Source organism: Phyllobates terribilis, unplaced genomic scaffold (genome assembly GCF_046119375.1).
Source record: "Phyllobates terribilis strain yellow unplaced genomic scaffold, ASM4611937v1 Scaffold_1__5_contigs__length_1240528914, whole genome shotgun sequence".
Classification (NCBI taxonomy): domain Eukaryota; kingdom Metazoa; phylum Chordata; class Amphibia; order Anura; family Dendrobatidae; genus Phyllobates; species Phyllobates terribilis.
In genome coordinates, this window is record NW_027362761.1 from 946,106,232 (window position 1) to 946,116,247 (window position 10,016).

At 43.0% G+C, this 10,016-nt stretch overlaps 1 protein-coding gene across 1 annotated transcript; it reads right to left on the bottom strand.

The window, feature by feature from the left end:
* Nucleotides 1-2,561: 2,561 nt before the first annotated feature.
* Nucleotides 2,562-9,210, bottom strand: UCP1 (uncoupling protein 1). Its single transcript, XM_073642052.1, has 7 exons — nt 9,088-9,210; nt 8,681-8,827; nt 7,710-7,911; nt 7,395-7,592; nt 7,114-7,215; nt 3,592-3,772; nt 2,562-3,492 (listed from the first exon to the last, which is right to left on the bottom strand). Exons 2-7 carry the CDS (start codon nt 8,804-8,806, stop codon nt 3,378-3,380), a joined length of 924 nt encoding a protein of 307 aa, XP_073498153.1. The 5' UTR covers nt 8,807-8,827; nt 9,088-9,210; the 3' UTR covers nt 2,562-3,377.
* Between the last annotated feature and the right edge of the window lie 806 nt (nt 9,211-10,016).

The window sequence follows — 10,016 nt, forward strand, 5'->3', positions numbered from 1 at the left end:
AGGTCCTTCAGCGCTGCTGGCATTCAGAGAGAAGACGCCGGACAGGTGAATACAAACTTTATTTGTTATTTTATTCTTTTTTTACAGGTACAATGGTACCCAGGTCTGGAGGAGAGTCTCCTCTCCTCCAGAACTGGGTACCATCCGCACATAGAGACGCATAGAAGCCGCTTGTAAAAATGTACAGTCGCGGTTTCTATGCGTCTCAATGCAAGTCAATGGCGGGAGTTCCGCTGCACTTCCGCAAAATTAAATGACATGCTGCGGATTTTTGTACGTAGCATAAACGCTGCGGAAAAATCCGCAGCATGTGCATAGAACATGCGGAATCCCCTTGGGGACCATGGGGTGCGGATTACCTAGCGTTTCACAAGCGTTTATGCTGCGGAAATTCCGCAGCATAAACGCTTGAAAAACGCATATACGCAATTTTTCAAGCGTATATGCTGCGGAATTTGCGCAGCGTAAACGCTTGAAAAACGCATGTATATCCGCACCCCATGGTCCCCAATGGGATTCCGCAAGTTCTATGCACATGTTGCGGATTTTTCCGCAGCGTTTATGCCGCGTTCAAAAATCCGCAGCATGTCATTTAATTTTGCGTTTCCGCAAGCGGAATTGCCTTAGTCCAATGCATAAAAAACGCAAGGCAATTCCGCATGTGGAAAACGCGTGATAAACGCGCGAAAAATGCGCGATAAACGCGTGCGGAATTCCGCATGCGTTTTTCCGGGAGAGGACTTGCATTTATGCAGCAGAAATTTTCTGCTTCATAAATGCAACGTGGGCACATAGCCTAAGTCTGAGAGCCAGAACGAGACTCTCATAGACTTTACACTGAGAACTTTTGACAGTTACCTCAGTCAGAAGCTTCAGTCACAAAAGGACTAGAGTGGCGCCAGCTGAAGACAGGCTAAAAAAAGTTTAGTGTGTTTGGATTTTTTCCATGGACCCATAGACCTGAATGGGCAAGTGTTAGCCAATTCTCAGAGGCAAATCATGCATGCTGCGATTTCTATTTTTCCTTGGACCGAGGAAAAAATTAGATATATGCACTGTCCCATAGAATGACATGGGTACAAGTGCTATCTGTCAAAACCACGTATAGCACTCGTCCGATTAAAATGGTCCTCTGCACGAGCCCTAATTGTCACAGCATCGTAAAAGCAGGTTAAAATTCACCTAAACAAAGATTGCCTTTATTTGTAGAGTCTGATTAGAACCAGACCCTGAGATGAGACAATAAAATGTTCAAAAGGTGGTGAAAATGTTTACAACAATCCAACTTGCTCCATATTGAATAGTTAAATTGATTGATAGGTCATCAATGTCAAATCGATAAGGGTGCAACACTGTTCATGGTGCTGAAAAGCACAATTCTGTCATTTCATAGTGGCTGCAGTGGGGTACTGCAGATCCACCCCTATTTATTCAAATAGGGGTAAATGTGCAGTACCCACCCATGGCCACTATATGGTGAAGGCGCTGTGCTGTGCAGTTCCGCTACTGATTACATGCCTACTAATCTGATATTGATGACCTATGTTAAAGATAGGCCATTAATGTAAAAATACTGGACAACCCCTTTAATCTTCCTTGGTATTGTTACTTTCAGAGGAAAAGGCAATGCATATAGTGCCACAATTGGGCTTTGTTATATAAAGTTATAGAAAACTTGTCTTTGTGTGCACACCATTTTTGTTAGTAAGCTACATTAACACAGCTTTTTCATCAGCCTGTTAAACCTCACTCTTCTCTCTCCATCCTGAAACAGATGTTTGTAGATAACGACTAGTCATGTTACAAGGCTCGAGAAAGCTAGTAGCAAGTCAATGTCTTACACTATCTCCCCTCTTGCTCTAGCGAGCTAGTTTTGTTTTTTTCTTGGAGAGAGCTAATGTCTGTATTTGGACTAAGCCCCCATTATTTGCTGGTATTCCTAATGAAAGCCTGACTTTCAGAGTAGCTACCTTAGGTGGCACTAGTAAGAGTTTTCTCTCCTAGGAGAGGGCTAATTTGCTTTACCATCTCTATCCCCAAGTTACACATGAGAATAGATGCTAGCATAATCAGAGCTTTCCTGCTTCGAAGGAATCTGGTTTATGCCTCCCGATCTGAGGCCAGAATAAAGTAGGAGCAGAGACCCTGAATTCAGCACTGAGTGACTTACTGGGCTGCTTGCTCTAGTTTTGATGAATCTACTGCTACTCTGCTAGCCCTCTTGATGAGCTCTGTATAACCCTTCCCTAACCATTAATGGACAGCTTTCTGCATACACTATGCATAGGCTGAAAACCACAAATCAGTGGTGGGGTGTGAGGATAGTTGGTGCTCATTAATAAGAAAGACTACATGGCAGGATCTTATCACTGAGAAGACTAGCAGATCTGCAGCAGATAAATCAGTGTTTTATCAAAACTACAGCAAGAAGTCCAGTAAATGACACCGCACTGGAATCATGGTTTCTGCTCTCATACTGATAAGGCAGCAAAACCTTGGGGACAGATTTCCTTTGAGTATTCTATATTCATATATTTGTTATAAATAGTAAACACACATGGTTTTATTAAAAAATAAAGTCATTTATTCTGCTTATTTTCCAATTTGAAATAAATATAAACGTACAGAAAAATATATGAAATAAATCTGGATTGCTGAAAATTGCATACAAATTAAAGTGCATCTAAGCCTTTAACAAATTGTGCTGTTTATGGGTCTCCCCTGGCTGGGAACAGGGCCAAGCAACAGCTGGACGAGATACATACCGATTAGTATATTAGGATATGTTCCTCCGCCGTTTATCTGCATGTATTATATGCAGACTTGACACAGATTTCACCCTTTGCGTTGCATTTAAAATCTACTCTGCTTGTCAATTTACGCTCATAAGTTTCCAGCAACGAGTAGTTGAGATTTGTTGGAGCCTCATCTACTTAGCTGGCATTGTACTAGTACACTGCAAAATTTCCACTCACAATTCTGCATGGAAAATCCACAATATGTGAACATACCATTAAATTATTTTTTGAGCCCTATAATCTTTTTAATTAGAAGAACCAGCTTCTGCAATTAATGATATGGCTTTCTTCTAGGACAATATATTTACTTTCCCGCCTTTATAGAACAGTATTCTGGTGTTACAGGACAGATGTGCGCACTGTATGCTACCAATATACCGTACACAGGAATACTATATTAGACTTCTACACCTATTTTAAGGACACATGTTCCTTAGGCGCCTGTGTTTGCCTGATTACAGTCATCTTTTCCCACTCCTTCAGTAGATACATGTATAATGTATTAGGGTGGATGTGCTCGGTCATATTAGTATATTTCTTTGTAGTCAGTCTCGGTCTATATTCTGGCCCTTAGGTTTTTCATACTGCGTATTCGACTCTTTGTCTGGACATCATCATTGCTCTCTTCAGTTGCTCATAAGACACAAACATGACGACATTCCAGGATCCCAACCTCAAGAAAGATGGGACAAACCTGTAATGAGATAAAAATGCCATAAGATTCTGAAAAATCTTGTGTTTGCGTCTTCTATCATCTCTGTAATGTAGAAGCTTCTTACACATGGATAATTACCCTTTATAAAAGGCAGTAGGTCCCTCCTTGGTAAGCATGGTCCATGCACAGTTTATGGCTGACTTGTACTGTCCGGGTGGAGAATTCATGTATCTGGTCTTTACCACATCAACTGGGGAAGCAATAACGGTAGTACAAAACCCGGCTCCAAAGGCAGATACAAAATGGCAAGGGAGGTTATCTACGAAACACCAAGGCGATATGTTATAACACAGAAATCACATCAACATCGATAGTATACTGTAGCCCTGGGGTTTCTTCCTTACAATACGTCCCCAAAAATATTCTGTATATGAGGTCAACGCATAACTATATGAACTAGCCAGCAGCAACTAATATGCAATACTAATAATAGATGTATCTCCACTATAAAATAATATGCTGCCTGTTGCATTATAGGAATAGTGCAGAACAATATAGAGTGTACATTATACATGTTGAGTATTCAAAACTGGGATGAATCAAAGACCGGCTCTGTTATTGCAGCCATGTATGGTTTATGCAGAGTTTTAGAGAAATGCTCTGAGAGCTGGATAGGGAAGATGTGACTGTGATGATTAGTCCGAGAAGTCTCCTGTGGACTCTCCCTGTCCCGCTTCCTTGACTGACAGGTCTCTCCATATGTGTGTGTACAGACAGAGACCTGTCAGACTAGGCCAGCGGGGCGGAGAGAAACCATCAGGGACGTGCTTCTTAGACTAGACATCCTCCTTGAACTGTCCCCGGCTGCAGCTTTTCAGTGTGAAACATAATGTTATGCGATGAATAGTCCAATAAGGGTCTCCTACGGACTCTCCCTGCCCCGCTTCCCTAGACTGACAGGTCTCTCCATATGTGTGTGTACAGACAGAGACCTGTCAGTCTAAGCGAGCGGGCGGAGAGAAACCATCAGGGACGTGCTTCTTAGACTAGACATCCTCCTTGAACTGTCCCCGGCTGCAGCTTTTCAGAGTGAAACATACATGTTATGCGATGAATAGTCCAATAAGGGTCTCCTACGGACTCTCCCTGCCCCGCTTCCCTAGACTGACAGGTCTTTCCATATGTGTGTGTACAGACAGAGACCTGTCAGACTAGGCCAGCGGGGCGGAGAGAAACCATCAGGGACGTGCTTCTTAGACTAGACATCCTCCTTGAACTGTCCCCGGCTGCAGCTTTTCAGTGTGAAACATAATGTTATGCGATGAATAGTCCTATAAGGGTCTCCTACGGACTCTCCCTGCCCCGCTTCCCTAGACTGACAGGTCTTTCCATATGTGTGTGTACAGACAGAGACCTGTCAGACTAGGCCAGCGGGGCGGAGAGAAACCATCAGGGACGTGCTTCTTAGACTAGACATCCTTGTTGAACTGTCCCCGGCTGTAGCTTTTCAGTGTGAAACATACATGTTATGTGATGAATAGTCCAATAAGGGTCTCCTACGGACTCTCCCTGCCCCGCTTCCCTAGACTGACAGGTCTCTCCATATGTGTGTGTACAGACAGAGACCTGTCAGTCTAAGCGAGTGGGCGGAGAGAAACCATCAGGGACGTGCTTCTTAGACTAGACATCCTCCTTGAACTGTCCCCGGCTGCAGCTTTTCAGAGTGAAACATACATGTTATGCGATGAATAGTCCAATAAGGGTCTCCTACGGACTCTCCCTGTCCCGCTTCCCTAGATGGACAGGTCTTTCCATATGTGTGTGTACAGACAGAGACCTGTCAGACTAGGCCAGCGGGCGGAGAGAAACCATCAGGGACGTGCTTCTTAGACTAGACATCCTTGTTGAACTGTCCCCGGCTGTAGTTTTTCAGTGTGAAACATACATGTTATGTGATGAATAGTCCAATAAGGGTCTCCTACGGACTCTCCCTGCCCCGCTTCCCTAGACTGACAGGTCTCTCCATATGTGTGTGTACAGACAGAGACCTGTCAGTCTAAGCGAGCGGGCGGAGAGAAACCATCAGGGACGTGCTTCTTAGACTAGACATCCTCCTTGAACTGTCCCCGGCTGCAGCTTTTCAGAGTGAAACATACATGTTATGCGATGAATAGTCCAATAAGGGTCTCCTACGGACTCTCCCTGCCCCGCTTCCCTAGACTGACAGGTCTTTCCATATGTGTGTGTACAGACAGAGACCTGTCAGACTAGGCCAGCGGGGCGGAGAGAAACCATCAGGGACGTGCTTCTTAGACTAGACATCCTCCTTGAACTGTCCCCGGCTGCAGCTTTTCAGTGTGAAACATAATGTTATGCGATGAATAGTCCTATAAGGGTCTCCTACGGACTCTCCCTGCCCCGCTTCCCTAGACTGACAGGTCTTTCCATATGTGTGTGTACAGACAGAGACCTGTCAGACTAGGCCAGCGGGGCGGAGAGAAACCATCAGGGACGTGCTTCTTAGACTAGACATCCTTGTTGAACTGTCCCCGGCTGTAGCTTTTCAGTGTGAAACATACATGTTATGTGATGAATAGTCCAATAAGGGTCTCCTACGGACTCTCCCTGCCCCGCTTCCCTAGACTGACAGGTCTCTCCATATGTGTGTGTACAGACAGAGACCTGTCAGTCTAAGCGAGTGGGCGGAGAGAAACCATCAGGGACGTGCTTCTTAGACTAGACATCCTCCTTGAACTGTCCCCGGCTGCAGCTTTTCAGAGTGAAACATACATGTTATGCGATGAATAGTCCAATAAGGGTCTCCTACGGACTCTCCCTGTCCCGCTTCCCTAGATGGACAGGTCTTTCCATATGTGTGTGTACAGACAGAGACCTGTCAGACTAGGCTAGCGGGGCGGAGAGAAACCATCAGGGACCTGCCTCTTAGGCTAGACATCCTTGTTGAACTGTCCCCGGCTGTAGCTTTTCAGTGTGAAACATACATGTTATGTGATGAATAGTCCAATAAGGGTCTCCTACGGACTCTCCCTGCCCCGCTTCCCTAGACTGACAGGTCTCTCCATATGTGTGTGTACAGACAGAGACCTGTCAGTCTAAGCGAGCGGGCGGAGAGAAACCATCAGGGACGTGCTTCTTAGACTAGACATCCTCCTTGAACTGTCCCCGGCTGCAGCTTTTCAGAGTGAAACATACATGTTATGCGATGAATAGTCCAATAAGGGTCTCCTACGGACTCTCCCTGTCCCGCTTCCCTAGACGGACAGGTCTTTCCATATGTGTGTGTACAGACAGAGACCTGTCAGACTAGGCTAGCGGGGCGGAGAGAAACCATCAGGGACCTGCCTCTTAGGCTAGACATCCTTGTTGAACTGTCCCCGGCTGTAGCTTTTCAGTGTGAAACATACATGGTTGCAATAATGGACCAGGCTATTGATTCATGCTGGGCAGAATGAATCAGTTGCCAGGTTCCTTTTAATTGTGATCATTTCGGTACCGCACTGCAGATGGGATCATTTAGGCAATGGGAAATTTAAATAATAGTTTGAAATATGAGCATCTCCTACTTCATAACTATAGTCTGCCCCTACTGCGGACACACCAATAATGCTAATAGTGAGACTTCAGTATGACAGTAGTTACCTGTCAATAGTTTGTACTGCAGCAATGATTCCTTTATTAAGTCATAGGTCACCAGTTCAGTGCAGTTGACTATTGCATTTCTTGTCACATTTGGAAATGTTCCTGTTTAAAAAGAAAAAGATGGAAAAAATAATAATTTGTTAATATTGTAAAATACTTATTTTGTACATTCTCTTATAATTGAAGACTAATGTCCATTTGGAAAACTTTTATTGAGAAATTCTTCTTAGGAATATAAATAACATCACTGTATCACTGTATATTACTTGTATATTTTGTACCTTTCCAAAGGCCTTTCATTCCTTCTTGCCTTGCAATGGTTTTGTATGCATCCATAGTACCATTGTATCTCCTCTTTACCCCGCGGAGATTGGCCTGGGCTTGGAATCGGACTTTTACCACATCAGTTGGCTGGGCGACTGTAACGGCCAGTGCTCCTGTCGTGCATCCAGCAAGGATTCTGCTCACAATCCCAGCTTCTACAACAAGAATACACTACGATCACCCACATGTCTACACAACATAAGATATAATGGCAGAAATGTAACAAGAGTGTGAATGTTTCCTAGCTCATATGTGGCCGCTTATAGACTTACTCTCTTTTCCATTGGTGTAGAACACTTTGACTGTATCATAGAGCCCAATTCTAATGGAAGCAAAACTCATTTGTCTTTGCAGTCCGGCCACTAGTCCATTGTAGAGGCTTTTGGGTCCCTCGGTCTTCACAATTGTACTTATGGTGCCAAAAACGCCTTTGTAACGGATTCCATTGATTGCCCCTGTTGATTCTCCTTGAATCTGAATAAAAATACACATTTTTTTAGATTTATTTTCTGTGTGACGGATACACAGAACTTTGGTGGCATCTACATTACTTGATCATTAGGGTAAGTGAATATTTTGGAAGTAGCACAAAGATTAGTAGTTTAGCATCTAGACTAAAGGATGAAAACTAAGAAACAAGATTAATGGAACATATGGAAAAAAAAACAACTATGTTATAGAATGACATTTTGGGATGTCTAGGTTGTCAGCCTATGTTCCAAGAATAGAATATGAGTAAAATACTAAAAAGAGGTTTGGGGATCACAGATTAAACAATGCCATATTTTAAAGTATGTAGAGTTTTTGTATTGGGTGCACTACATAGTTTCCTATGGTTATTCCTTCGAAAACCCATACTAAGGACCAGGGGGCACTCATTACGGGTGGAAGAAAGGCAATTCCGGCAGCTAAACAGGAAAGGGTTCTTTACAGTTAGAGCAGTCAGACTGTGAAATGCCGACCACAAGAGGTAGTAATGGCAGACAATATAACAGCTTTAAAAAAGGGCTGGATGATTTCTTCAGTACACATAACATTGTGGGTTATAGTTAAATTTGTGACGAAATGAACAATTGGGGAGGAAGGTTGAACTTGATGGACCTAGATCTTTTTTCAACCAATGTAACTATGTAACTCAATGACTTCATGCATGGGTATTAATCATAAATTTATAAGGTCTGTGATTAAGCTGGATTGTTTATTAAGATCTCTGATTAGACCCAAAACTATATGGTGCTCTTACCTGTAGTCTGACTTTTGCTGTATCCAGGGGGAATGTGAAGAGGTCAGCTATGCATGCCGCAGTGCCAGCACCGATGAACTTTACAGCTGGTGTAGGGGGGATGTCAGAGGGTCTCAGTCCAACCATTTTGATTAGATGACTTTCAAGCTGTGATTAAAAAAAGTAAAAAATTATTTAAAAATAACATAATTGAGAAGTAGTAGTAATTCCCAAAATTTTGCTTACTGAAAAATGTTATATTACTGCAAAAATGTCTCTTGCATTGAGGAAAAAAAAATTCAATACCAGCAAACACTTAATCACTAGAAATCTGCATGTCTACTAGCCAAGCTTACAAGAGGTAATGATTTACAAGTTAATGACATTTCCCTTCTAGTATCTTAGGGTAATGTAATGCTCATACTTACTGGTCACACTGGAGAGAGATGGTCTTCTCTTGATCTCACTGGGAGATTTCCCTCTGCACCAACCCATTCATCAGCGCTCCTTATATATTGTCAGACTGATGTGACGTCACACCAAGGTGAGATGCTCAGGAGGAGGAGGAGCAGGCCTTACCTGTGACAGGTCCAGACGCCGCACACCCCTGACCGGGACTCCTCCCTGCAATGATCGGAAGGAGGATAATGATCGTATAAGAAGACAGAGAATATTTATTAATCGGAGGTGAATCATCTTAATGTAAAGGTTTTTTGTGGCAGAAAGTTGGTGTCTGCGTTGTTTCATATCCTCCACTACCATGTGCTTCACAATACATCTGCTATGAGTGATAATAAATTATTGTGCCATCATAAAAGTTGTCCTTTTTGGTAAGTCACTTCTATTTTTGCTATTGTTCTAGGCTATTTTGAAGTTGTCTTATACTATTTGTATCTCATTTATACAACTGAGATAAAACTACCAAAAAAACATTGAGGATTGGAGTCAACTTTTTAAATATTCTGTATACAGCTGAATATAGTTACAAGAATATTAGACTCGGAGATGCTGCCCCTCTCTACTAACAAGTACAGTACGCACCATAGCAAATTAAATGGAATATTTGGTGTATCTTTTAGTTACTCACTTTTATAGCGCCATTACTTCTGCAGCGCATTACAGACATCATCATCATCATTGTCCCTATTGTGGCTCACAATCTAAATTCCCTATCAATGTGTCTTTGGAGACTGAGTGTAAGGTGGTGGAATCTCACAAACACGGGGAGAACATACAAACTCCTTGCAGATGTTGTCCTTGGTGGGATTTGAACCCAGGACCCCAGTGCTGCAAAGCCACAGTGCTAACCACTGAGTCACCATGCTGCCCATACATCTTTTCATCATGAGAAAGGATT

Coding starts and splice junctions, on each gene's coding strand:
- UCP1 (XM_073642052.1), bottom strand. CDS start 8,806: ATGGTTGGACTGAGACCCTCTGACATCCCCCCTACACCAGCTGTAAAG. Junction 7,216..7,394: donor AATGAAAGGCCTTTGGAAAG/GTACAAAATATA, acceptor CTTTTTAAACAG/GAACATTTCCAAATGTGACA. Junction 3,493..3,591: donor CCTACTGCCTTTTATAAAGG/GTAATTATCCAT, acceptor ATCTCATTACAG/GTTTGTCCCATCTTTCTTGA.